This window comes from Leptodactylus fuscus, chromosome 5, assembly GCF_031893055.1.
Source record: "Leptodactylus fuscus isolate aLepFus1 chromosome 5, aLepFus1.hap2, whole genome shotgun sequence".
NCBI lineage: Eukaryota > Metazoa > Chordata > Amphibia > Anura > Leptodactylidae > Leptodactylus > Leptodactylus fuscus.
In genome coordinates, this window is record NC_134269.1 from 54,504,601 (window position 1) to 54,530,128 (window position 25,528).

The following is a 25,528-nucleotide window of genomic DNA, read 5'->3' on the forward strand; positions in this document are numbered from 1 at the left end:
GTGGAGGGAGCCTCTAAACAGCCCAGTTTGGGCAAATTCATGGTGGAGGGAGCCTCTAAAAACCCCAGTTTGGACCAATTCATGGTGGAGGGAGCCTCTAAAAACCCCAGTTTGGACCAATTCATGGTGGAGGGAGCCTCTAAAAAACCCAGTTTGGACCAATTCATGGTGGAGGGAGCCTCTAAACAGCCCAGATTGGGCAAATTCATGGTGGAGGGAGCCTCTAAAAACCCCAGTTTGGACCAATTCATGGTGGAGGGAGCCTCTAAAAACCCCAGTTTGGACCAATTCATGGTGGAGGGAGCCTCTAAAAACCCCAGTTTGGACCAATTCATGGTGGAGGGAGCCTCTAAAAAACCCAGTTTGGACCAATTCATGGTGGAGGGAGCCTCTAACCAGCCCAGTTTGGACCAATTCATGGTGGAGGGAGCCTCTAAAAACCCCAGTTTGGACCAATTCATGGTGGAGGGAGCCTCTAAACAGCCCAGTTTGGACCAATTCATGGTGGAGGGAGCCTCTAAAAACCCCAATTTGGACCAATTCATGGTGGAGGGAGCCTCTAACCAGCCCAGTTTGGACCAATTCATGGTGGAGGGAGCCTCTAACCAGCCCAGTTTGGGCAAATTCATGGTGGAGGGAGCCTCTAAAAACCCCAATTTGAACCAATTCATGGTGGAGGGAGCCTCTAAACAGCCCAGTTTGGGCAAATTCATGGTGGAGGGAGCCTCTAAAAACCCCAGTTTGGACCAATTCATGGTGGAGGGAGCCTCTAACCAGCCCAGTTTGGACCAATTCATGGTGGAGGGAGCCTCTAAAAACCCCAGTTTGGACCAATTCATGGTGGAGGGAGCCTCTAAAAACCCCAGTTTGGACCAATTCATGGTGGAGGGAGCCTCTAAAAACCCCAGTTTGGACCAATTCATGCTGGAGGGAGCCTCTAAACAGCCCAGTTTGGGCAAATTCATGGTGGAGGGAGCCTCTAAAAACCCCAGTTTGGACCAATTCATGGTGGAGGGAGCCTCTAAAAACCCCAATTTGGACCAATTCATGGTGGAGGGAGCCTCTAAACAGCCCAGTTTGGGCAAATTCATGGTGGAGGGAGCCTCTAAAAACCCCAGTTTGGACCAATTCATGGTGGAGGGAGCCTCTAAAAACCCCAGTTTGGACCAATTCATGGTGGAGGGAGCCTCTAAAAAACCCAGTTTGGACCAATTCATGGTGGAGGGAGCCTCTAAACAGCCCAGTTTGGGCAAATTCATGGTGGAGGGAGCCTCTAAAAACCCCAGTTTGGACCAATTCATGGTGGAGGGAGCCTCTAAAAACCCCAGTTTGGACCAATTCATGGTGGAGGGAGCCTCTAAAAACCCCAGTTTGGACCAATTCATGGTGGAGGGAGCCTCTAAAAAACCCAGTTTGGACCAATTCATGGTGGAGGGAGCCTCTAACCAGCCCAGTTTGGACCAATTCATGGTGGAGGGAGCCTCTAACCAGCAGAGTTGTGGGAAAGCAGGGTGGAGGGAGCCTCTAACCAGCAGAGTTGGTGGAAATCAGGGTGGAGGGAGCCTCTAACCAGCAGAGTTGGGGGAAATCATGTTGGAGGGAGCCTAGTATTAGCAGAATTGTGCAACGCTTATGGTGGATGAGTATGAGGATGCGGAGGAATTGGAGAGGTTGAGTACAGACATGGAGTTTCATGTTGGGGTGCTTTACACAGGTGGGCACAAAAATTAAGGCTCTATCCAGTGGTGGTTCATTTTTATCAAAGTGAGCCGGTCGGCACTCTCAGCTGACAGACGGGTGCGCTTGTCAGTGATGATGCCACCGGCTGCACTGAACACCCTCTCAGATAGGACGCTGGCGGCAGGACAGGACAGCACCTCCAAGGCATATAGGGCAAGTTCAAGCCACAGGTCCAACTTCGACACCCAATACGTGTAGGGCGCAGAGGGGTCAGAGAGGACAGGGCTGTGGTCGGAAAGGTATTCCCGCAACATGCGCCTATACTTCTCACGCCTGGTGACACTAGGACCCTCTGTGGCGGCACTTTGGCGAGGGGGTGCCATCAAGGTGTCCCAGACCTTAGACAGTGTGCCCCTCGTTTGTGTGGACCGGTGAGAACTTGGTCGCCTACTGGAGGAACTGTCCTCCCTGCCGCCAACGTCACATGCTGGAAACATCTCCATCATATTCTGCACCAATTGCCTGTGGCAAGCATTGATGCGATTGGCCCTCCCCTCTACCGGAATAAAAGACGAGATGTTGTTTTTATACCGGGGGTCAAGGATAGCAAAGATCCAGTACTGGTTGTCCTCCATGATTTTGACAATACGCTTGTCGGTTGTAAAGCACCCCAACATGAACTCAGCCATGTCTGCCACAGTGTTAGTTGGCATGACTCCTCTGGCCCCACCGGAAAGTTCAATCTCCATTTCCTCCTCATCCTCCATGTCTACCCATCCGCGCTGCAACAATGGGACGATTCGAAGTTGCCCGGAAGCCTCCTGTATCACCATCACATCATCGGACAACTCTTCTTCCTCCTCCTCCTCCTCCTCCATTAAACGCGATGAAGCGGACAGATGTGTGGACCTACTCTCCAGCTGTGACGGATCGGATGCTATCCCTGACTCCTCTGTGTGATCTGAGTTATCCCTGATGTCAATCAGGGATTCTCTCAGAACACACAAGAGCGGGATTGTAAGGCTCACCATCGCATCCTCAGAGCTCACCCTCCTTGTGGACTCCTCAAACACCCGTAGGATGTCACAAAGGTCTCTCATCCATGGCCACTCATGGATGAGAAACTGAGGCAGCTGACTTTGTGGCACCCTAGGGTTTTGTAGCTGGTATTCCATCAAAGGTCTCTGCTGCTCAACCACTCTATTCAACATCTGAAACGTTGAGTTCCAGCGTGTGGGGACGTCGCACAAAAGCCGGTGTTGTGGCACATGCAGGCGTTGCTGGAGAGATTTTAAGCTAGCAGCGGCTACTGTCGACTTGCGAAAGTGGGCGCACATGCGCCGCACTTTCACCAGTAGCTCTGGAACATTGGGGTAGCTCTTTAGGAAACGTTGCACCACTAGGTTGAAGACGTGGGCCAGGCATGGAACATGTTGGAGTCCGGCAAGCTCCAGAGCTGCTACCAGGTTCCGGCCGTTATCACAAACGACCATGCCTGGGCCCAGGTGCAGCGGCTCAAACCATATTGCCGTCTCATCGAGGAGGGCATCCCTCACCTCGGAGGCAGTGTGCTGTCTGTCCCCCAAGCTGATCAGCTTCAGCACAGCCTGCTGACGTCTACCAACGCCAGTGCTGCAACGTTTCCAACTCGTAGCTGGGGTCAATCTAACAGCGGAGGAGGAGGCGGTGGCGGAGGAGGAGGCGGTGGCGGAGGAGGAGGCGGTAGAGGAGGAGGAGGAGGGGGGTGTTCTTCTCGTGTCCCTGCCAGGAATGTTAGGCGGGGAGACGAGGTACACCGGGCCAGTTTGGGAAGCAGTCCCAGCCTCAACTACATTCACCCAGTGTGCCGTCAGTGAAATGTAGCGTCCCTGTCCGCATGCACTTGTCCACGCGTCGGTGGTCAAGTGGACCTTTGTGCAAAGCGCGGAACTAAGGGCCCGCCTGATGTTGAGTGACACGTGCTGGTGCAAGGCGGGGACGGCACACCGGGAGAAGTAGTGACGGCTAGGGACGGCATAGCGAGGTGCCGCAGTTGCCATCAGGTCCAGGAAGGCGGGAGTTTCAACAAGCCGGAACGCCAACATCTCCTGGGCCAGCAGTTTAGCGATGTTGGCGTTCAAGGCTTGCGCGTGTGGGTGGTTAGCAGTGTATTTCTGCCGCCGCTCCAATGTCTGAGAGATGGTGGGTTGTTGTAAAGAAGCGCCTGATGGTGCCTTTGATGGTGCAGGAGAAGGAGATAAGACAGGAACAGGGGAGGATGAGGGAGAAGTCAACAAAGTGGCGGAGGCAGATGAAGTGGTGTCCTGGCTCGTCCTCTGGAGTGCATCGCCAGCACAGTCAGCAGTGGCAGTGGCAGAGGCAGTGGCAGAGGCAGTGGCAGTGGCGTGAACGGCAGGCGGCCTTTGTCCTGCCGTTGCTGCCTGCCACTGATTCCAGTGCTTGGATTCCAAATGACGGCGCATTGAAGTGGTGGACAGGTTGCTCTTCTCAGAGCCCCTAATCAATTTCGAGAGGCAAATTGTGCAGACAACACTATATCTGTCCTCGGCGCATTCCTTGAAAAAACTCCACACCTTCGAGAAACGTGCCCTCGAGGTGGGAGTTTTTCGGGGCTGGGTACGAACTGGAACATCTTGGGAGATTCCGGGTGTGGCCTGGCTTCGCCTAAGCTGCTGACCTCTGCCTCTGCCTCTAGCTACCCTTTTTGGTGCTGCACTTGCCTCAACATCCACACTACTTTCCCCGCTTGACATCCCCCCTGTCCAGGTCGGGTCAGTTTCCTCATCATCCACCACTTCCTCTTCCAACTCCTGTCTCATCTCCTCCTCCCGCACAATGCGCCGGTCAACTGGATGCCCTGACGGCAACTGCGTCACATCATCGTCGATGAGGGTGGGTTGCTGGTCATCCACCACCAAATCGAACGGAGATGGAGGAGACTCTAGTGTTTGAGCATCTGGACACAGATGCTCCTCTGTTAGGTTCGTGGAATCGTGACGTGGAGAGGCAGGTTGAGGGACAATGAAAGGAGCGGAGAACAGCTCTGGGGAGCAGGGACAGTTGGGGTTATTGTTCTGTGAAGCTTGGGAATTTTGGGAGGAAGGAGGACAAGACTGTTGGGTAATAGGAGGAGAGGAGGCAGAGTCTGACTGGCTGCTGGACAATATGCTGTAAGCGTTCTCTGACAGCCATTGCAAGACCTGTTCCTGGTTCTCGGGCCTACTAAGGTTTGTACCCTGCAGTTTAGTTAATGTGGCAAGCAACCCTGGCACTGTGGAGTGGCGCAATGCTTGCTGCCCCACAGGAGTAGGCACGGGACGCCCTGTGGCTTCACTGCTACCTTGCTCCCCAGAACCATTCCCCCGACCTCGCCCACGGCCTCGTCCACGTCCCTTTCCGGGAGCCTTGCGCATTTTGAATTCCCAGTTAGAAATTGGCACTATATACCAGTAGCAAAAATTGTGGGTGCACGTAACCCCAATATATTCTTTGAATTCCCAGTCAGACAATGGCACTATATACCAGTAGCAAGAAATGAGGGTATTTATAACCCCAATATATTCTTTGAATTACCAGTCAGAAACTGGCACTATATGGCAGTAGCAAGAAATGAGGGTATTTGTAACCCCAATATATTCTTTGAATTCCCAGTCAGAAACTGGCACTGTATACCAGTAGTAAAAATTGTGGGTGCACGTAACCCCAATATATTCTTTGAATTACCAGTCAGAAACTGGCACTATATGGCAGTAGCAAGAAATGAGGGTATTTGTAACCCCAATATATTCTTTGAATTCCCAGTCAGAAACTGGCACTGTATACCAGTAGTAAAAATTGTGGGTGCACGTAACCCCAATATATTCTTTGAATTACCAGTCAGAAACTGGCACTGTATACCAGTAGTAAAAATTGTGGGTGCACGTAACCCCAATATATTCTTTGAATTACCAGTCAGAAACTGGCACTATATGGCAGTAGCAAGAAATGAGGGTATTTGTAACCCCAATATATTCTTTGAATTCCCAGTCAGAAACTGGCACTGTATACCAGTAGTAAAAATTGTGGGTGCACGTAACCCCAATATATTCTTTGAATTCCCAGTCAGACAATGGCACTATATACCAGTAGTAAAAATTGTGGGTGCACGTAACCCCAATATATTCTTTGAATTCCCAGTCAGACAATGGCACTATATACCAGTAGCAAGAAATGAGGGTATTTATAACCCCAATATATTCTTTGAATTCCCAGTCAGACAATGGCACTGTATACCAGTAGTAAAAATTGTGGGTGCACGTAACCCCAATATATTCTTTGAATTACCAGTCAGAAACTGGCACTATATGGCAGTAGCAAGAAATGAGGGTATTTGTAACCCCAATATATTCTTTGAATTCCCAGTCAGAAACTGGCACTGTATACCAGTAGTAAAAATTGTGGGTGCACATAACCCCAATATATTCTTTGAATTACCAGTCAGAAACTGGCACTATATGGCAGTAGCAAGAAATGAGGGTATTTGTAACCCCAATATATTCTTTGAATTCCCAGTCAGAAACTGGCACTGTATACCAGTAGTAAAAATTGTGGGTGCACGTAACCCCAATATATTCTTTGAATTCCCAGTCAGACAATGGCACTATATACCAGTAGCAAGAAATGAGTGTATTTATAACCCCAATATATTCTTTGAATTCCCAGTCAGACAATGGCACTGTATACCAGTAGTAAAAATTGTGGGTGCACGTAACCCCAATATATTCTTTGAATTACCAGTCAGAAACTGGCACTATATGGCAGTAGCAAGAAATGAGGGTATTTGTAACCCCAATATATTCTTTGAATTCCCAGTCAGAAACTGGCACTGTATACCAGTAGTAAAAATTGTGGGTGCACGTAACCCCAATATATTCTTTGAATTACCAGTCAGAAACTGGCACTATATGGCAGTAGCAAGAAATGAGGGTATTTATAACCCCAATATATTCTTTGAATTCCCAGTCAGACAATGGCACTGTATACCAGTAGTAAAAATTGTGGGTGCACGTAACCCCAATATATTCTTTGAATTCCCAGTCAGACAATGGCACTATATACCAGTAGCAAGAAATGAGGGTATTTATAACCCCAATATATTCTTTGAATTACCAGTCAGAAACTGGCACTATATGGCAGTAGCAAGAAATGAGGGTATTTATAACCCCAATATATTCTTTGAATTCCCAGTCAGACAATGGCACTGTATACCAGTAGTAAAAATTGTGGGTGCACGTAACCCCAATATATTCTTTGAATTACCAGTCAGAAACTGGCACTATATGGCAGTAGCAAGAAATGAGGGTATTTGTAACCCCAATATATTCTTTGAATTCCCAGTCAGAAACTGGCACTGTATACCAGTAGTAAAAATTGTGGGTGCACGTAACCCCAATATATTCTTTGAATTCCCAGTCAGACAATGGCACTATATACCAGTAGCAAGAAATGAGGGTATTTATAACCCCAATATATTCTTTGAATTCCCAGTCAGACAATGGCACTGTATACCAGTAGTAAAAATTGTGGGTGCACGTAACCCCAATATATTCTTTGAATTCCCAGTCAGAAACTGGCACTATATGGCAGTAGCAAGAAATGAGGGTATTTATAACCCCAATATATTCTTTGAATTCCCAGTCAGACAATGGCACTGTATACCAGTAGTAAAAATTGTGGGTGCACGTAACCCCAATATATTCTTTGAATTCCCAGTCAGACAATGGCACTATATACCAGTAGCAAGAAATGAGGGTATTTATAACCCCAATATATTCTTTGAATTCCCAGTCAGACAATGGCACTGTATACCAGTAGTAAAAATTGTGGGTGCACGTAACCCCAATATATTCTTTGAATTCCCAGTCAGAAACTGGCACTATATGGCAGTAGCAAGAAATGAGGGTATTTATAACCCCAATATATTCTTTGAATTCCCAGTCAGACAATGGCACTGTATACCAGTAGTAAAAATTGTGGGTGCACGTAACCCCAATATATTCTTTGAATTCCCAGTCAGACAATGGCACTATATACCAGTAGCAAGAAATGAGGGTATTTATAACCCCAATATATTCTTTGAATTCCCAGTCAGACAATGGCACTGTATACCAGTAGCAAGAAATGAGGGTATTTATAACCCCAATATATTCTTTGAATTCCCAGTCAGACAATGGCACTGTATACCAGTAGTAAAAATTGTGGGTGCACGTAACCCCAATATATTCTTTGAATTCCCAGTCAGAAACTGGCACTATATGGCAGTAGCAAGAAATGAGGGTATTTATAACCCCAATATATTCTTTGAATTCCCAGTCAGACAATGGCACTGTATACCAGTAGTAAAAATTGTGGGTGCACGTAACCCCAATATATTCTTTGAATTACCAGTCAGAAACTGGCACTATATGGCAGTAGCAAGAAATGAGGGTATTTGTAACCCCAATATATTCTTTGAATTCCCAGTCAGAAACTGGCACTGTATACCAGTAGTAAAAATTGTGGGTGCACGTAACCCCAATATATTCTTTGAATTCCCAGTCTGACAATGGCACTATATACCAGTAGCAAGAAATGAGGGTATTTATAACCCCAATATATTCTTTGAATTACCAGTCAGAAACTGGCACTATATGGCAGTAGCAAGAAATGAGGGTATTTATAACCCCAATATATTCTTTGAATTCCCAGTCAGAAACTGGCACTGTATACCAGTAGTAAAAATTGTGGGTGCACGTAACCCCAATATATTCTTTGAATTCCCAGTCAGACAATGGCACTATATGGCAGTAGCAAAAATAGTGGGTGTATATAGCCCCAATTCTATTGCTAGGGGACTTGCAGGGTATTTCTGGGGTGAAGGTGGGGGGGCACACCGTTGGAACGGGTATCGGGGGTATATATCGGGTATACGGGAATACACTGACAGTGTATTCCATTCAGGATCCTGGGAAAGCTGGGTTGCGGCGATTGAGCCCGTCAGTGCCACGTTACACTGACAAGCTTCTCCCTGGAATTTAGCTCTTACAAGAGCTGTTGTGGTTGTCTTCTCCTTCCTATCCTAGCCTGTCCCTGCCTACCCAGAATCTAAGCCCTAGCTAGCTGGACGGAAACCTCCGTCCTCGGTGAATTGCAAGCTCAGAATGACGCGAAGCTGGGCGTCGCTGTTCTTTTAAATTAGAGGTCACATGTTTTCGGCAGCCAATGGGTTTTGCCTACTTTTCTCAACGTCACCGGTGTCGTAGTTCCTGTCCCACCTACCCTGCGCTGTTATTGGAGCAAAAAAGGCACCAGGGAAGGTGGGAGGGGAATCGAGTAATGGCGCACTTTACCACGCGGTGTTCGATTCGATTCGAACATGCCGAACAGCCTAATATCCGATCGAACATGAGTTCGATAGAACACTGTTCGCTCATCTCTAATCACTTTTTATTAATTTTTTTTTATCAGAGGTGAAACAGGAAATAAACAGCAGTTCAGCACTTTTGATTCACTGTATGGGAAAAATACTTGTTGAGCCACGGCGTCCGCCTTGCGGCAGCAACTTCCGGATTCGGCCCATTTGAGCCTACTCCGGAAGAAAAAGCTGCGACTGTCAGAAGTGCTTCAATGGCGTACATACAATTTGTTATTATACTTTAGACTTCACTAATTTTCTAATGTGGACCACAGGCAAAAACAATCTAGATTGGCAGCACAATCTGCACAACAAGTACCTGCACTTCACATACTGTACATTACATGACTAAGAACACAATTTATTCATCAGGGTGACATGTCTTGGCATAAAATGTTTATCACTGAAGCACTAACATGAAAGCTGGAGCAGACTGATAAGTAACTCGGTAGATGATACGTTGTACAACTAACTGTATAACCATGCTGCTTGCCTGCAAGAATATGTGTCATATGAAGTCTCTTGTGTTTGCACAGAGAACAGAATTAGGCCAGGGGCCCCACGTGGCATTAACACTGTGGTTTAGACACGGCGAAAACACTGCAGAAAAAAACGTGAAGTTTTACAGTCCCTAGAGAATCCCATCCACACATTGCAGAAAAATACGCACAGTGGAAACGCTTACAGTTTTGAACATCTCAGCTGGCATTTATACCCACGGAAACACCGGTCTTTTTCCTATAGGTATAATTGAAGCAGAAAGTCTGCAGTGGAAACCTCTGTGGACTTCCTGTGAAAAGTGCTGCAGAAAAAAATGCAATGTATTGCCACCGCAGTTTTTCCCGCAGTGCTTTTTGCTGCATGACATTACATGGGGTCTTAGCCTTGAGCTTCAGTTATCACAACTTTTTAACTAATACATTTCACTTACTAATACATTTCATGGTATGTTTTAATAATGTTTACAAGATCTCAATATAGCAAATCAACTATTAAAATGATGCAAGTTTGGTATGCTGCTTTTTTAAGTGTCATATATAACTGCTGGGTGCTTTATTTCCACGCAGATTCCGCATCAGAATCCACATCAAAATACTCCATATGAATGCCCCCTAAAAAAAATAAATGTAGGGGACCGAAAAACATAGGACTGCGCTTCACCTGTTCAAATAGGTTAGATAAACAGATTTATTATAGTTCACACACAACGCGTTTCAAGTCAAAAGACCCTTTCTCAATGCATAAGAACCAGCCCTGATGTGTTAATGGATTTTACGGACTTGTAGAGAATTGTGCGGTCGATATCTAGGGCCTCCTCAATGGCTGCCACTGTGTTCCTGCACTGGGTCAGCCTGGTGGTGAAGTTTGAGGTTGTGGGAGACTCAAACTTCACCACCAGGCTGACCCAGTTTCCAGTTTCCCAGTTTCCTCTGATGTTTCCTGTTTTTGAAATTTCCTCTTAAAACCAAGATCTTCATGTCATTGATGATATTATGATTTTGATTGCAGAAGTGTTTCGGCACAGGGAGGTCAATTCTCTGCTCTCTATTCGTATGTCTGTGTTAATTCATCCTCATCCTCAGTGTCTGTCCTGTCCAGGGCCGCCGATAGGCCAGTACTACTGCTACTGGCGTCAGGGGCCCGGCCAAATTTAAAAATGGGGGGGGCCCGGTTTTGGCCCGCCACCGTGTGCCGGCCCCCTGGTGCCCGCAGCAGTCATTCTATGTCTGCTGTTTCAACTCAGATCTGCGTCCAGAGGACGCAGATCTGAGTTGCAGACATATGCGGCTGAAGCGAGGAGCTGACCTGTGTCAGCTCCTCTCTTCGCTGCTGCCGCCTCTCTCGCTGACACATATGCGGCTGAAGCGAGGAGCTGACACAGGTCAGCTCCTCGCTTCAGCCGCATATGTGTCAGCGAGATCGGCGGCAGCAGCGAAGAGAGGAGCTGACACAGGTCAGCTCCTCGCTTCAGCCGCATATGTGTTAGCGAGACTGGCGGCAGCAGCGAAGAGAGGAGCTGACACAGGTCAGCTCCTCGCTTCAGCGCTGCCGCCGGCTACCCGGCAGTGTAGACGCGATGTGATGACGTCACATCGCGTCTACAACTGTGCGCCAGTAAGAGAGAGAGGCGCCGAGAGAGCAGCGGGGGAACGAAGGAGAAGGTAAGTCTAATGTGGAACGTGAAACTGGGGGCAGATGAAGGAGAGGACGGCATGACACTGGGGGCAGAGATGGAGGGACATGAATCTGGGGGCAGAGATGGGGGGCATGAATCTCGGGGCAGAGATGGGGGGCATGAATCTGGGGGCAGAGATGGGGGGCATGAATCTGGGGGCAGAGCTGTGAAGACATGAATCTGGGGGCAGAGATGGGGGGCACATGAATCTGGGAGCAGAGATGGAGGGACATGAATCTGGGGGCAGAGATGGAGGGGGGACATGAATCTGGGGGCAGAGATGGAGGGACATGAATCTGGGGGCAGAGCTGTGGAGACATGAATCTGGGGGCAGAGATGGGGGGACATGAACCTGGGGGCAGAGATGGAGGGACATGAATCTGGGGGCAGAGATGGAGGGACATGAATCTGGGGGCAGAGATGGAGGGGACATGAATCTGGGGGCAGAGATGGAGGGGGGACATGAATCTGGGGGCAGAGTTGGGGGGACATGAATCTGAGGGCAGAGATGGAAGGGGGACATGAATCACTTAGGCTGTATGGGGCCCCAAAATTCCTGATGGCGGCCCTGGTCCTGTCTCACCTACATAAAGGCCCCCAGGACATTTGGTACACATTATTAAATACACCTCATTAGGTGTGCTGCAGGTGACGGTACCTAGGATCTTGTAGTCTTGATCGGAGTTCGGGATCTTTATTTTATCCATGGTCAGTATGTGAGGGCATGTTTTGCACTTTTTCTGTCCGCATGGATGAGGATGAATTCCCAAAGACAAACGATTAGAGAGCAGAGAATTGACCTCCCTGTGCTAAAACACTTCTGCAATCAAAATCATAATATCCTCAATGACATGAAAGTCTTGGTTTTAAGAGGAAATTTCAAAAGCAGGAAACATCGGAGGATTTGGGAATATAAACTCATGATGACCTTTGACACACTCCAAATGGGGCTAAACCAGTCACAGGGTTTTATGACGTTTAACAAAAACTAGACACCATGTGACTGATCAAGGGAACCATAAACCCAGAGAACTTTACTGTAAACTGATATATATGTTTTTTTAAACTGTTTATTTGCATGTTCTGCTTTCCATCTATTTTGCATCTAACACTCTATTCCTGTATAAATATGCTTGCCTTCAGACATTGTGTTATACCAGCCTGATGAAGGGATCATTTTAGTTATCCTGAAAGCTCGCAATATGTCATCATTTTTTAAGTTAGCCATTAATAAAGGTATCAACTACTGAAGACTTCTCCATAAAATTTTTATTTCATATCCACTGGCTAACACGGTACAAAGATACATCTCTAGTCATGACACACTTAAATCAGATTACTACATTGTACTTTAGCCACAAAGGCCACAACGAACAATAACGCCTCTGAATGTCCGCAGGGAAACTCAGTAGTGTTGTCCTCTGTAAAAATGGAGGCTTTTTGCTGTGTCTCACCTGTAGATTTTTCTGCAGCCCCCTATGGCACTCATCTTTTGCAATGCAATAACATACATGTTAACATACATGTTGTGGGTGTAAAACCTGTAGAGAAATCATTTTGCACTACAAGTTTCTTATGTATTATGTGGATGGGATTTGTTTGATTGTTGTACGGCAACTGGAAATTGCTGCATGTTAGTTACTGGAAAATTTGTGGCAGCTACATGCAATGTGTCTCTGGCCTAAAGTGGCACCAAACAGGCATGCTTCTGCTGCAAAAAATACCCCAAATCAGGTTGCAAGTATTGAAAACTGCAGGTGGAATCAACAGCGATGACTGACATGCAGAATACTTTGCACTGCAGGTTTTAGTTGCTGAAAGTGGATGAAACTACAAAAACTTCATCTGATATGTTACTACTGAACATTACAGCAGACTAGAAGCCCCCAAGTTTCTGGCGGCAAACTCACTGAAAGTATTGCCTATGTGTCCTTTCTTAGTATAGGCTCTGCCAGTGCCAGAATGGTCAATCTACCCTTGAGACTATTATTTTGATTCACTTAAATAAATGTTTCCTTAATTCTTCCCATAATTCCTTTTCTGCATAAATTAATAGTATATTACATAATCTAATTTAACAGCAATAAGTTTAGTTCATACAGAGTTAAATATTTTTCTAAAAACCTAAATATTTATCAAGTAAGAAAAAGTTTATTACTGGCCAAGACATATCACCAGCTGGAGTTGGATGATAAGAAAGCCATTAGATGATGTCTTACAGAATGTTCCTCTCTTAAACTGGGTTCACTTCTCCATTTTCCATTTCCGTTGTTTTGCGCAGTAATAGAAGCTGACCAGCAAAAATGATGACAGCACTGGACCTTACATGACAGACACCAATGGTGCTCTATGGACCTCATTAGATAATGGTGTATCTAATAAGGATAAGCTATGGTTTCGTGAAAGGACCTCACTCCATCAGCAATAATAACGCATAGAATTACGACACTCAAGTATTGTGTGATAAAAGTAATACTGTAACAAGCAATGGCGTCTAATATACTTGGTGAAACGTCACATTTGGAATGCTCTAATAAAAGTATTTTCTACTTCGGTCACTAACGGCACCGCATTTGACTTTCTTTGTCACTTGCAGCAGATTCATGCAGATTCTCCCACACTCTCTAAGATGGGTGCCTGGTGGTGTTTCTCTCCCTGTGGACCTGCTCCCAACACTGTAAGATTAGAAAACCACTGTGGTCAAAAGCAACTGTACTATCTAAGGGTCAGTGCACACAGTTTTTTGGCGCTTATTTTGACTCTGAATCTGCCTCAAAATCAGCCTTCAAAAAAAGCCTCCCAATATCTTATTAGTGTCTGTCATCATACTACAATACTGCACAATCTTCACTTATTCTTCATACCATATCTTACTTATTCATCATACCATAACTTACTTATTCATTATACTATGCAGTAAGGTGAGAGTTGTGGATTTTTCTGTGTTATGATACTTCTACATGGCCTCTATTATATAAGTCAAGGGAAGGTGAAGCCTGTGCACAAAGTCTGTTTTGTACATTTTCCATGCTTCTGTTTAAAAAATAAGGAAAAAATCTAAAATTCTATTTTCACAGGAAATTACAACATCTATTACTTATCCAGATGATGTAATCCCCTGTGGAAATTATGTCAGGTTACTACTTGTGTAAGCCTTTACAGTCTCTCAAATGTGAGACCAGGGAGGCTATAGGCCTGAGCTTCCATTTTATATGACGCTTCCCAAATTTAGGCTTAAAATCATAAAAACTAGAATCACCGCCTTGTACCAGAGATTAAAGACGACCTTTCACGTCCTCTGGCTGGAAAGCTGACAGCTTTGACAGTACATACTTTAGTGCTGGAGATATCGATGCTGGTAGTTTTGGCACCGATATCCCTTCACTGTCAGAAGGGCGGGCCTTATTGTTCAGCATCATCACTGGGCAGTAAGGAATGCCCGCCGAAACAGTACAGTGCTATGGAAGAGTTCTGTTGGGAGAAAGGGGCTTCCATAACGTTCAGCAATTACACTGAGTATTAAGGCCTTCCCTTCTGATGATGGAGAGCTATTGGTGTGAAAATTAACAGCACTGATATCTCCTGCACCTGGGTGTACATTGGGAAAGCTGACAGTGCGCTGAATTCAGAACACTGTCCGCTTTCTAGTGGTATATAATACCGCGAGTGCCAGAGGATGTGAAAGCTCCCTTTTAAATGAAAAGATCTCCCATTGGCACCAGATAAGTCCTCTTGTATAATATTTGCTGCAGACATTCACACTGTATTCACCATTATGTTTGACAGGACTGCTAAACATGTTTGAGGTATATGCCAGGGGTTTAGGAGTTAGGATAGTCCATCCATATCAGATTAGAGGGGTCCACTCTTGGCACAACGCAGATCAGCTGCTTGAAAACAACCCGCCTTGCACCTCCTCCTTTGCTGTCAAGATCATTTATATATTTATCTATTAAAAATCTTTCTGGACAATTTGGGCGACAGCCAATAAGGCTTCCGAATCATTACCAATTGGAGAATGTCACTCATCTTTCTCCTATTCCAGAATGGTAGAATTGTACAGTTATTATACAATACATCAGCATTACAACTTGATGCAACACATAACAGCTTCATATAAAATGTAGATGAACCCACTAATTTTTATAGCGTATCTGCAGTTATAAACAAATTGTCATAAATGAATAGTACTGGTGAATATAAGAAACTTTGTAAAATATCTTATTAAGAAGTTTTGTTTCCTTCACCCCTTATTAAGCTGCTGTATATTTGTCTGTCTCCGTATTCAGCCTCACACACAGAGCTCTATGGAGAAGGGAAGGGTGGAGAAGCATTCTCCTGGTGGCTAGTTAATTGTTTTATTTCCTCATTCTGTGCACTGTCAGCCTCTGATCTACAACCTACCAATGTTAAAAGAGTTCAGAATAGCGAATAAAGAAACAACAATTTTTTGAATGTTTATTCTATCCCCTCTTCATAGACTAATATGTAGAAAGCAACTGAAAACTGTAAAGGAAAACGTTTCTTTAATAAGATATATTACAAAGTTTCATACACTAACCTGCACTATTCATTTATGAAAAATTGTTTAGAACTGGAGGTATGCTCTAAAGCTGTGGAACTACTTAGCATATACAGAATGCTATTCAAGTCAATATAACATTACATATAGCCATTTAGCACCTGACACTGGTAAACAACTGTGTAAACACCATATAGCAATGCACTTGGCATCACACAGCAGGTTTCTTGTAGTGGTGCAGGGTAATTTAAGCTAATGTTTAACCTTTATGTCAGCGGTATTGCTAATGGCATTGTATTGTATATATATATAACTCACAAGCTTTCATCAGTCACTGGCTTTTAAATGGAAAAGGGGGGTTAAATATAGCCAAGGAATTGTTTCATTACTGTAACAACCTTGCAGGGGCCACGTCTTCTGTCGTTCGTCACCTGTTTAGTGCTGACAAAAATACTTAAGGAACCTGTCATTAAGAACAAGTAACATATAAAGTAGTTTATATAAGGATATCGGATTTAAATGGAGATTCCAGAAGAAGCCATCTGATCTATAGGGTTCATTCTCATATGGTCCGCAGGATAGTGCCTTCCTTGCCACTTTTCATGAATGTAGGCAGAGTGGGGTGGCCCAGGCTGGGAATGCTTCGACAACATATTTTACTGTATTATCACCAATGCCAGTATTCTAGTGTGAGTTATACAGAATATCTATGCCAGTTTTTGTCTGGTGTAGAGCTCTATTTTGGCACACGGGCATGAATCTGATTTGTTAAGAAGCTGGAACCTCTTGATAAATCAGTTGCACTTTACTTCTGTAAGGCCCTTTAATAAAAGTGGCATTTTAGTATGGGAACCTGTGCTATTAAAGAGGAGCTTTCATCACCTTCACCAATTCAAGTTCTTAGCATCTGCTCCAAGGATTCCAGAACAGTTGGAATTTTCTCTCTACCCCCACCACTCCTGAGCAACAAGTGCAGTTAGTTTTGGTGCCTGGTGTGCTAGTTAAAGGGATCCTATCGTTCACACACTATTTTTTCTATGTACCATAGCCTTAAAAAAGGCTATTTGTCTCCTACCTTTCGTTGTCTTCTCGTGCCGCCTTTCGCCTACAATCCCGGTTCTTGTAGGTATGCAAATTAGCTCTTTTGCAGCACTGGGGGCATCCCCAATGCTGCAAGAGAACTCTCTCCAGCGCCGCTTACAATACTGTGCTAGCGGTCATTTTTTTCATGGCCTGTGGGCATGCGCAGTCTGCTCTGCCCACAGGCCTGAGGCCTAGAAGTTACAAGCCACCGCCGGAAGAAGAAGCTGAAGAGGACGCTCCTGACGAAGATGGAGACGTTGCTAGAGAGAGTTCTCTCGCAGCATTGGGGACGCCCCCAGTGCTGCGAGAGAGCTAATTTGCATACCAACAAGAACCAGGATTGTAGGTGAATGGCGGTACGGAGAAGACAACGAAAGGTAGCAGACGAATAGCCTTTCTTAAGGCTATTCCGACTTGGTACCTAGAAAAATAGTGTGTGAATGATAGGATACCTTTAAGATCTGTAATGTCAGAAGGGCAGTGTCCCATTTAAAGAGTTTTTCCCATCTCAGTGTTTCAGCAGGCTCCCTGCAGTCTTTTCTTCTCACTTCCTGCATTTCTCCTCCCTCCCCCTTCCTCTTGCTAAACGGGCAGTAGAAGTCTCACAACACTTATACAGATGAGATAATATGCAGATGCTTATACAGAATGGACTCAGTGTCATCTGTGTGTTTACATAGACAGATAACAGACTGGGCTTTATCAGCAAATTGCAGTTAGTTGAATGATTGTCCTACCAGCAAGAGCAGTGAGTAAGTGATATCACTTGTCCTATAGGTCTGTGGTTATAGCAATGCTGTGTAAACAATAGGAGGAATAAACTCACATAGCAGGCAAACAAAGCAGCATTTTTAAAGCAATATATTTCTTCAATATACATAAGCTACCAGTATAGATAGGATCCTTGGATGGGACAACACATTTAAGTCTTTGATTTACGTACGTCTATGAAAACATTGGAAGGAGCTGTACACTTTGGTAAACAGTTGATCTGCAGGGGTGTTCACACACAGGATAGTCCATCAATTTGTACAAGGTGGTTAACCTCTTGCAAAGTGCACTATTGTTGTTGTCTCGTTGCTCTCTAATGGTACCGTATGTCTGCACAGGAAACTATGCAGAAATTCTACAGCATGTTGTCTCTAAATCTGCAGCCACATCCAATTGTGCATTGTTTTGTTGTGTGATTGTGGATTTACTGCAGATTTTACACTTTTTGTTTTTCCTTCTGTGGATTTTTGCAGTATAAGGATTGAGATTTGTTTGATTCTTATCCACTTAGCTGTTATTATAAATGCTGCAGATTTTCCACCTGCAATTCAAAGCTGGAAAATCTGCAGTATGGATTGTATGTCATTTATACAGTGCAGTCATATACCTTTAGTATCCATAGATATTTTCAATATACTATATTTGCCCTATGGAGTCTTTTTTATTTCTCCTATGTATCTAAGGCTAGGTTCACATCTCTGAACATCGCCAGAGAGAAAAGTCCTTCACGATGGACTTTGGGATCAGTGCCTATGAGGTCTATGGGATCCATGGGTACCATTGTTTTAGCAGATGGGCTCTCCCCTGGTGAACCTGAACGATGGAGAGCACAGCGAAAATATGAACCTAGCCTAAATTGTGAAAATGCAATTTTGCAAATATTCATGAATAAAAATAATCTATTATTTTTCCTCCATGCAGGATTATATAGTTATTTAATTATGTGATATTTACCTTTAAAGAAGCACTCCAGCATATATAATGCAGTTTAGTACACTATTAAAGAATAATGTAGAGGTTCTTGTGTTTGTCCTTTGTATACTTGTTTAAGCTGATGTGCTATTTATGGGTTGTCTGCCATCTTGGTAACATCTTTTTCTCTTATATGGTTCCTCTAATGCAGCCTACATTTCCAAAAATGCTTCTGGCAATGTGATATTAAATACTTTTGGGTTAAAAAGAGACAAGTATTATAATTATGATCCCTTTATTGGCTAAACAGAGAGATTATATTCACAGATGTTTGGAGGCCCAATCACTAGGCAAATTTACAACTGACAATTAAGAGACAGAGAGGTGTTGTCTGTGTTACAGTTGTTCCCTTATTTGTTGTAAATCCTATCTGAAGGCAAAAATGATAGACATAGACCTTCTGCTTGCAAAGTCTCAGTGTATTCGCATGAAATGCTGCTTCAACCTGTTTCCCTGCCTCCTGCTTGTCATAGGTTTCTCTCTGACACCATTTACAAGCAGGAGGCGGGGGAGCAGTGTGATGTATCTCTTAGGATACACTGGAGATTCTGCAGAAAGCACACACAGAAACAGGCAGTATGTCAGGCTGAGACGTTTTTAATGTTTTGCTAATCATTCTATGGAGTCGTGCTATATTACTGCACTCCTTCTCTGTACTAGCAGTGTAGACTTTGGCTAGGTGGTATCTGAAAGATGCCAGGAGTTTGATAGATACCAGGGCTCTCAATTTATGGACGTATAAATGAAACATATAAAATTGCTAGATTATTGATAATTAGTTATTATCTAAAGAATTCTGTAAAATATAAACCTTATAGATCTCCGTTGAACTTGACTACCAGTGTGCATGAGGGGCACTCAGAATTGTAAGGTTAAATGCACATAGTACAGTTTGGTGCAGTTTCCCATACGCCAGTTGTTTACATAACCAAAGCCAAAAATGGATGCAATAAAGACATGAAAGTATATAGCCTCCTGCATGTTGTAATAAACCTACATCTGTACCCTTAGTGGTTGAACAATATGAAGCCATGTGAAAAAAGTACAGCCACAGGTTTCCATATAAACACTTGCAGGAATAAAGATGTTTTGAAAGGGCAATAACTATTTAACCCTTTCAGATCACAATCTGCAATATAAGAATCAACTGCACAGATGTCAACTATGCTATGTGGGGCTCTGACAGTCGAGGTCCCGCAGATCAGCATAGTAAAGATACTAAGGATACTATGTTATTTTCTCATAAATCCTTTTAAACTACAAAGAAGATAAATTGAGAACAAGTGAAGCTATTTCTGTACAGCCATGACATCTACTGTTACACAGGCCCAGCCTGTCTGTCTGTGTCTGTGGCAGGTGCATGTGCAGCACACAGATTTTTGATAATGTCACTACAGATTGGGGGGGGGATTAAAGTTTTTGGAAACCCTTTAATAGGTCACATAACTGTATACCATGTCTGGAGATACAATATAGCATGCGTTATTATCATAGCTTAGGGTATTGGGGTACTCAGCTCATAAAACACAAACAGAAAAATAGGATGACCAGGGGCTTTAAAAATTCTCCAATGGGGATGTGATAAAATAGTACAAGCTCTGACAATTATCTTCTAAATACTCCACTACTTTTGTGATTCCCACTAATCTTTGCTCGATGGTGGCAATAACGTTTCCATCTTATCACCATGGAATTAATGGTGCTATATAAATAAACAATAATAATAATAAATAATAATCACCTGCCTGCTGCAGTCGATCACTGGCCTTAGCACTATACAGCCAAAGGCACGTGTGTCATGTGTGTAGATAGGGGTGCAATGGCTGTCTTGAGTAAACATGGACCCAAGGTGGAACTAAAGTGGCAGGGAATTTAAGAGATAGTTATTGGTTGTTATTGTATTTCATTTTGTAACCCTTTGGATAGATTTTTGATCTCAGAAAACCTCTTTGAAGCCGGGGCTCCACGTGGTAGAATTGCTACTGAAAAATAACGCAGTGTTTTAAAGTCACTGTGTAGTGGATGGGATTCTAGCGAATTCCATCCCTACGCTGTGGGAAAATACGAGCAGCGGATATACTGCGATTTCCACAACTGTTGCGTTTTTGGAAATCGCAGTATGTCAATTATACCTACAGAAACGCCAGTGTTTCCCTATAGGTATAGCGGAAGCAGAAAGTCCACAGAAGAAACCTCTGCAGGCTTTTTGTGAAAAGCGCTACAGGGAAAACCGCAATGTGTTGCCGCCATGTTTTTTCCTGTAGCGCTTTATTATTGTGGCCCACTGTGTAGGGCCTTAGCCTAATTCCTTCTCTATTCTACTAAATTATATGATATTATATCCATTTATTTACAGCTTTAATTGTTTTTGGCAAAACTGTGGACAACCGATATGGCTGCTACTGCAGCTTAAAAAAGGCTCGCTTTTCTGGACTTCAACTTTGTCTAGTTTTGCAGATATACTCCCCTATTCTACTAGGCAGATTTGCCATCTTGCAGGGCCAGGATAAGGGGTAAGCAGCTGTATAGGGGTGTCATTACAGAGTAGCAGGGATGCAATATATGGTTATAAAGATCTAAACACTTTGCCTTTAAATTTCTTTGTAAACTGTCAGCAGCCCATAGTGCTGTATATTATGGGGTCTGACAAGAACTTGCATCTGTGCATCTATTCATTTTAGAATAAAATATAAAGTTATCACTGTCACCCACAAGGCTCTCCATAATGCTGCACCTCCCTACATCTCCCTCCCTCATCTCTGTCTACCGCCCAACCCGTGTTCTCCGTTCACTCAATGACCTAACACATTCTCTATTATCAGAACCTCCCACGCTCGTATACAAGATTTCTCCCAAGTTGCACCACTTCTCTGGAATGCACTACCCCGGAAAATCAGATTAACTCCCAATTTCTACAGCTTCAAGTGCAAATAAAGACACGTCTTTTCAGACAGGCATATCACAATTCCTAATGTAAACCCTTCCGTACCGTAATTAGAATCCCTAAAATGAACCCTCCTCTGTTCCCACATTACCCCACACAATATGATGCCGTTTCAACTTTATATGTCCAGGCAGAATCTGCACGTTAAAGGACACGACTGGTGACGGCGCATAAAGTTTTATGTTTGTGTAATGACAGTAACCTCTATCACAAAATTGTCTGACCATTGTATAAGCAATGCTACCTCCAATGCCGCCCCTGCTACCTCTTGTGTCACCCCCCTACCTCATAGATTGTAAGCTCTTGTGAGCAGAGTCCTCAGCCCCATTGTGTGAAATTACTTTCTTTGTAATATATCTTTCTGTCTGTATTTGAACCCTACAAATTGTACAGTGCAGCGGAATATGTTGGCGCTATATAAATAATTTTTATTATTATTATTGAAATGAATGCTTATCCATCCATCTGTCTTGATAATTAACTGCATTTTAAAATGACTACTTAGGGCATGAAGAGCTCTTGTTCTTCTCTAACATTCAGCTCGCACATGCTAAAGACATACTGGTAGAGAATTTAGATTATGAATCCTATATGGGACAATGAGTGACAATGTCTGTAAAGTGCTACGGAATATGTTGGCACTATACAAGTATGAGAAATAAATACTGTAACTGCAGCCATCCAGTTTTTGGAAATGTTTGAACAACAGAAAATCTATTGCCTCTCCTGACATGTAAACATTTGTATTCCCAATTATAGAACAATTCTGGAGTATCTTTAATTAGAAGTCTGTCTTGTGAAGTTCCTCTATTATTCTTCCTAGATGTTTCTCAATAAATTGACAATTGGATATTACCAGTTTTGAGGGGGCTGTATGTTTTGCACTGGCCAAATGGTGCTAGCAGTATCAGACTGTTTACGGACACACCCCTTTGAAAGGGAAAGTGGTCACACCTATTTGCCAATTTATTAATTCATTTCTAAAGGGAATAACAATGGAATGGCACAATGCTGATCATCCAGAATGAATATAAGTATTTACTAAAGCAGACGTCATCAGATTCTCTTTAAACTATGGAAAACAACAAAAAACAACATATTTACATGTGATTTTTTTCGTATTCGTACTTGAAGTTGTCTATCTATTGTTGACTGAGGGATAAGCTGAGTATAAAACATTGTTTTTTAGGCTATGGCTCTACCTACCTGGTACTCCTCCACCTCCAGTCGGTACTTTTCTTTCATCCTTAGCAGCTCTTTTTCCAATATCTTCTGGATTCCTAGGAGTTCCTCATACTCTCTGCGCAATTCCTCTATCCGTATTTTTTGTACTCTGACCTCTTCCTCCACCCCAAGACGGTCTTCTACATCCAACCTCAGTTTATCCTCTAATTCCTCAATTTTCTTCTGGTAGACCAGGAAAGTCTCCTTCCAGGTTTCTGAAATTTCCAGTGACAAGCTCTGTACATCCGTCATGCTTAGACTGGGTCGCACAACCTCCTGCATGGTAATTTGTAAAGGCATCTGAAGAGCTTGATCTCTCAGAGCTAACATTTCCTCTTGGTGAGAAGATTGAAGGATCTGACATTCTTGTTGGAGGCGAAAATACAGTTCTTCCAGTGCTGCCTGGTTAGTTTTTGCTTGCTGCAGGTCTTTTTTGTAAAGTTCTAGCTGCTGATCAATTTTGACTCTCATGGACCGGACTTGCTCCCATAATTCTTGCAAGTCCTGAAGTTCTTGCCAAAGGTTGTCTCTCTGCAGTTCCGCTTCGCATTTGTCTACACTGAGTTCTTCCACTTGTCTCCTCAGCTGGGATAATTCATTGTAGTAAACCTGGGTCCACTCCGCTCCTTTTTCCTGGCGTATTCTGTGGATCTCTTCTACCAGCACCTGGTTCTCTGCTTCTAGTTGCCTCACCCTAGAGAGGTACTGGTCCAAACGTTTATTCAATTCATTTAGTTGGGATTTCTCATCCCCATACCCTCTCCTTACATACATGTTGTGATCCCTATATACCGCGTCTTATCCTATGGTCTAGGTCTTCTTTCGTCAAGCTGCCCCACAGAGATCTGAGACTGAAGGGACACAGCCTTCAGAGCTATAGGGAGTGACAATTTAAGAAGGAGGAGCTCACAGATGGCAGAAAAACTTCTGTGAAGTACTTCAAAAAGGATGATAGCTGTGTACAGTGTAAAGTCAGATGGTGCCATCTGCTGGGACAGTGCTGTAAAAGAAAGTTCACGTATGGGATACTGCAACGCAAATTGTACAGGACACTGGAGACCCTTGGCTAATGCAGCAGCAGACTACAGGCTTATTCGTTTTAATGCACACCTCAGCTGCTACAGTACCTCTTCTTGAAGACAAAGCATAAACTTCATGCCACTTAGTAATAGAATAAAACAGGGGCAGATGCAGACAGCTAAGGCCTGGTTCACATCTGCGTTCGGTATTCCATTCTGGAAGTCCACTTGGGGACCCCTCGAAGGGAATACCGAACACATTGTCAAGCAGTGAGCAATGAAAGCACACGGACGCCATAGACTATTATGAGGTCTGTGTGTTTTCCGCATGGTGTCCGCACGAATCATGCAGAGAGAAAAGTAGTTCATGAAGTACTTTCCTCTCCGCATGACTCGTGCGGACACCACGCAGAAAACACATGGACCCATTATTGTCTAAGGGGTCTGTGTGCTTTCATTGTTCACCGCTTGTCAATGCGTTTGGTATTCTGTTCCCCAAACGGAATACTGCACGCAGATGTGAACCAGGTCTAAGGCCCCCTATGCAAAAACGGTTATGGTAGCCTTGTTTTCCAATATCTCAGCATAGAGCACCCTGCTTATGTCTTTCTAACAATCCACCTACAGCTTTAGTCACGATGTTCATTGGTTTAGACTTTTACCTGCAATCTAAAAGACAACAGGAGAAAGCTGATGATAAAGTGATAGGGCCCCCTGAGCTACTGGGCCCTGGAGCAACTGCACAGATTGTAGGAATGGTTTGTCCTCTTCTGGAATAAAGTGCCAGCCACAGTACGATAACAAGTTTCCGTAGTGTCTCTTACATAGAGCTATCCACAATATGCTCACAGAATACAATAACTGCTGTGTACTCATCTGGTTTCTGTGCCCAGCATATGTACCTGGTGAACACTCCAAAGCCTTGGGCATTGTCATGGAATTGGTCCATACTTGTCTGGCTTTGCTCTCAGTTCTACATTTCCCAGTGAAAACATACAGTATGAATAAAATGATATTCTACATGAAAATAAGGCTCCAAAACTGAATAACAGAGTCATATTTGGAAATCGTCCCCATGAACTCCACATGCCAGCATTTTTATAATCCGTTTCCCAGGATTCCCAAGCTAAATCAGGACTGTTGACATGTATGGTGAGGACAGATGTAGCAGATATGACAAAGTGCCTTCTATATGGCCGTGCTTGCTGGCAGTGACTTCTATTAAACAATTTTAATATATATTGCTTCATTGTCAGACTTCCGATGATTCGGGGGCCCACCCTCCAAAAACCCCTAGGAAAAAGACTATTGTAACCTTTAGGTTATGGGCTATTATTGCTTTAGAGCCTGGGCCTACTGGAGGATCCTCTGATACTCTGGTGGGCCAGGCCGACACTTTATTGCTTGCAGGTTTATGCTAGTTTTATATAGGATGGTTAATTTATTAAGCCTGGCATTCTGTACGCTAGTCTTAATCAATTCCATAGCTGGTGTAAGTTTCCATGAGGTTCCTGCCTCTTAAAGAGGACCTTTCATGTCTTTTTTTAAGATTAATGGAGCCTGCAATATGCACAGCTAAGAAAAAGAATTTGAATAGTTTTTTCAGATTGGTGAGCAAAGCTGAAAAAACCCCTATTATATAAAAAGAGGGTTTATTTCAGATTATTGCAGGCTAGACTGTATATTAGATGAACAAGAAAAAACA

The 25,528-nt window shown here is 43.8% G+C and overlaps 1 protein-coding gene across 1 annotated transcript in view; it reads right to left on the minus strand.

The window, feature by feature from the left end:
- SYNM (synemin) overlaps window positions 1-23,673 on the minus strand; it is a 44,017-nt gene extending 20,344 nt beyond the window's left edge. Inside the window, exon 1 of the mRNA XM_075273200.1 lies at window positions 22,787-23,673. Coding sequence (XP_075129301.1) covers window positions 22,787-23,578 — 792 coding nt within the window. The 5' untranslated portion in view covers window positions 23,579-23,673. The remainder of the gene's footprint in view (window positions 1-22,786) is intronic.
- Between the last annotated feature and the right edge of the window lie 1,855 nt (window positions 23,674-25,528).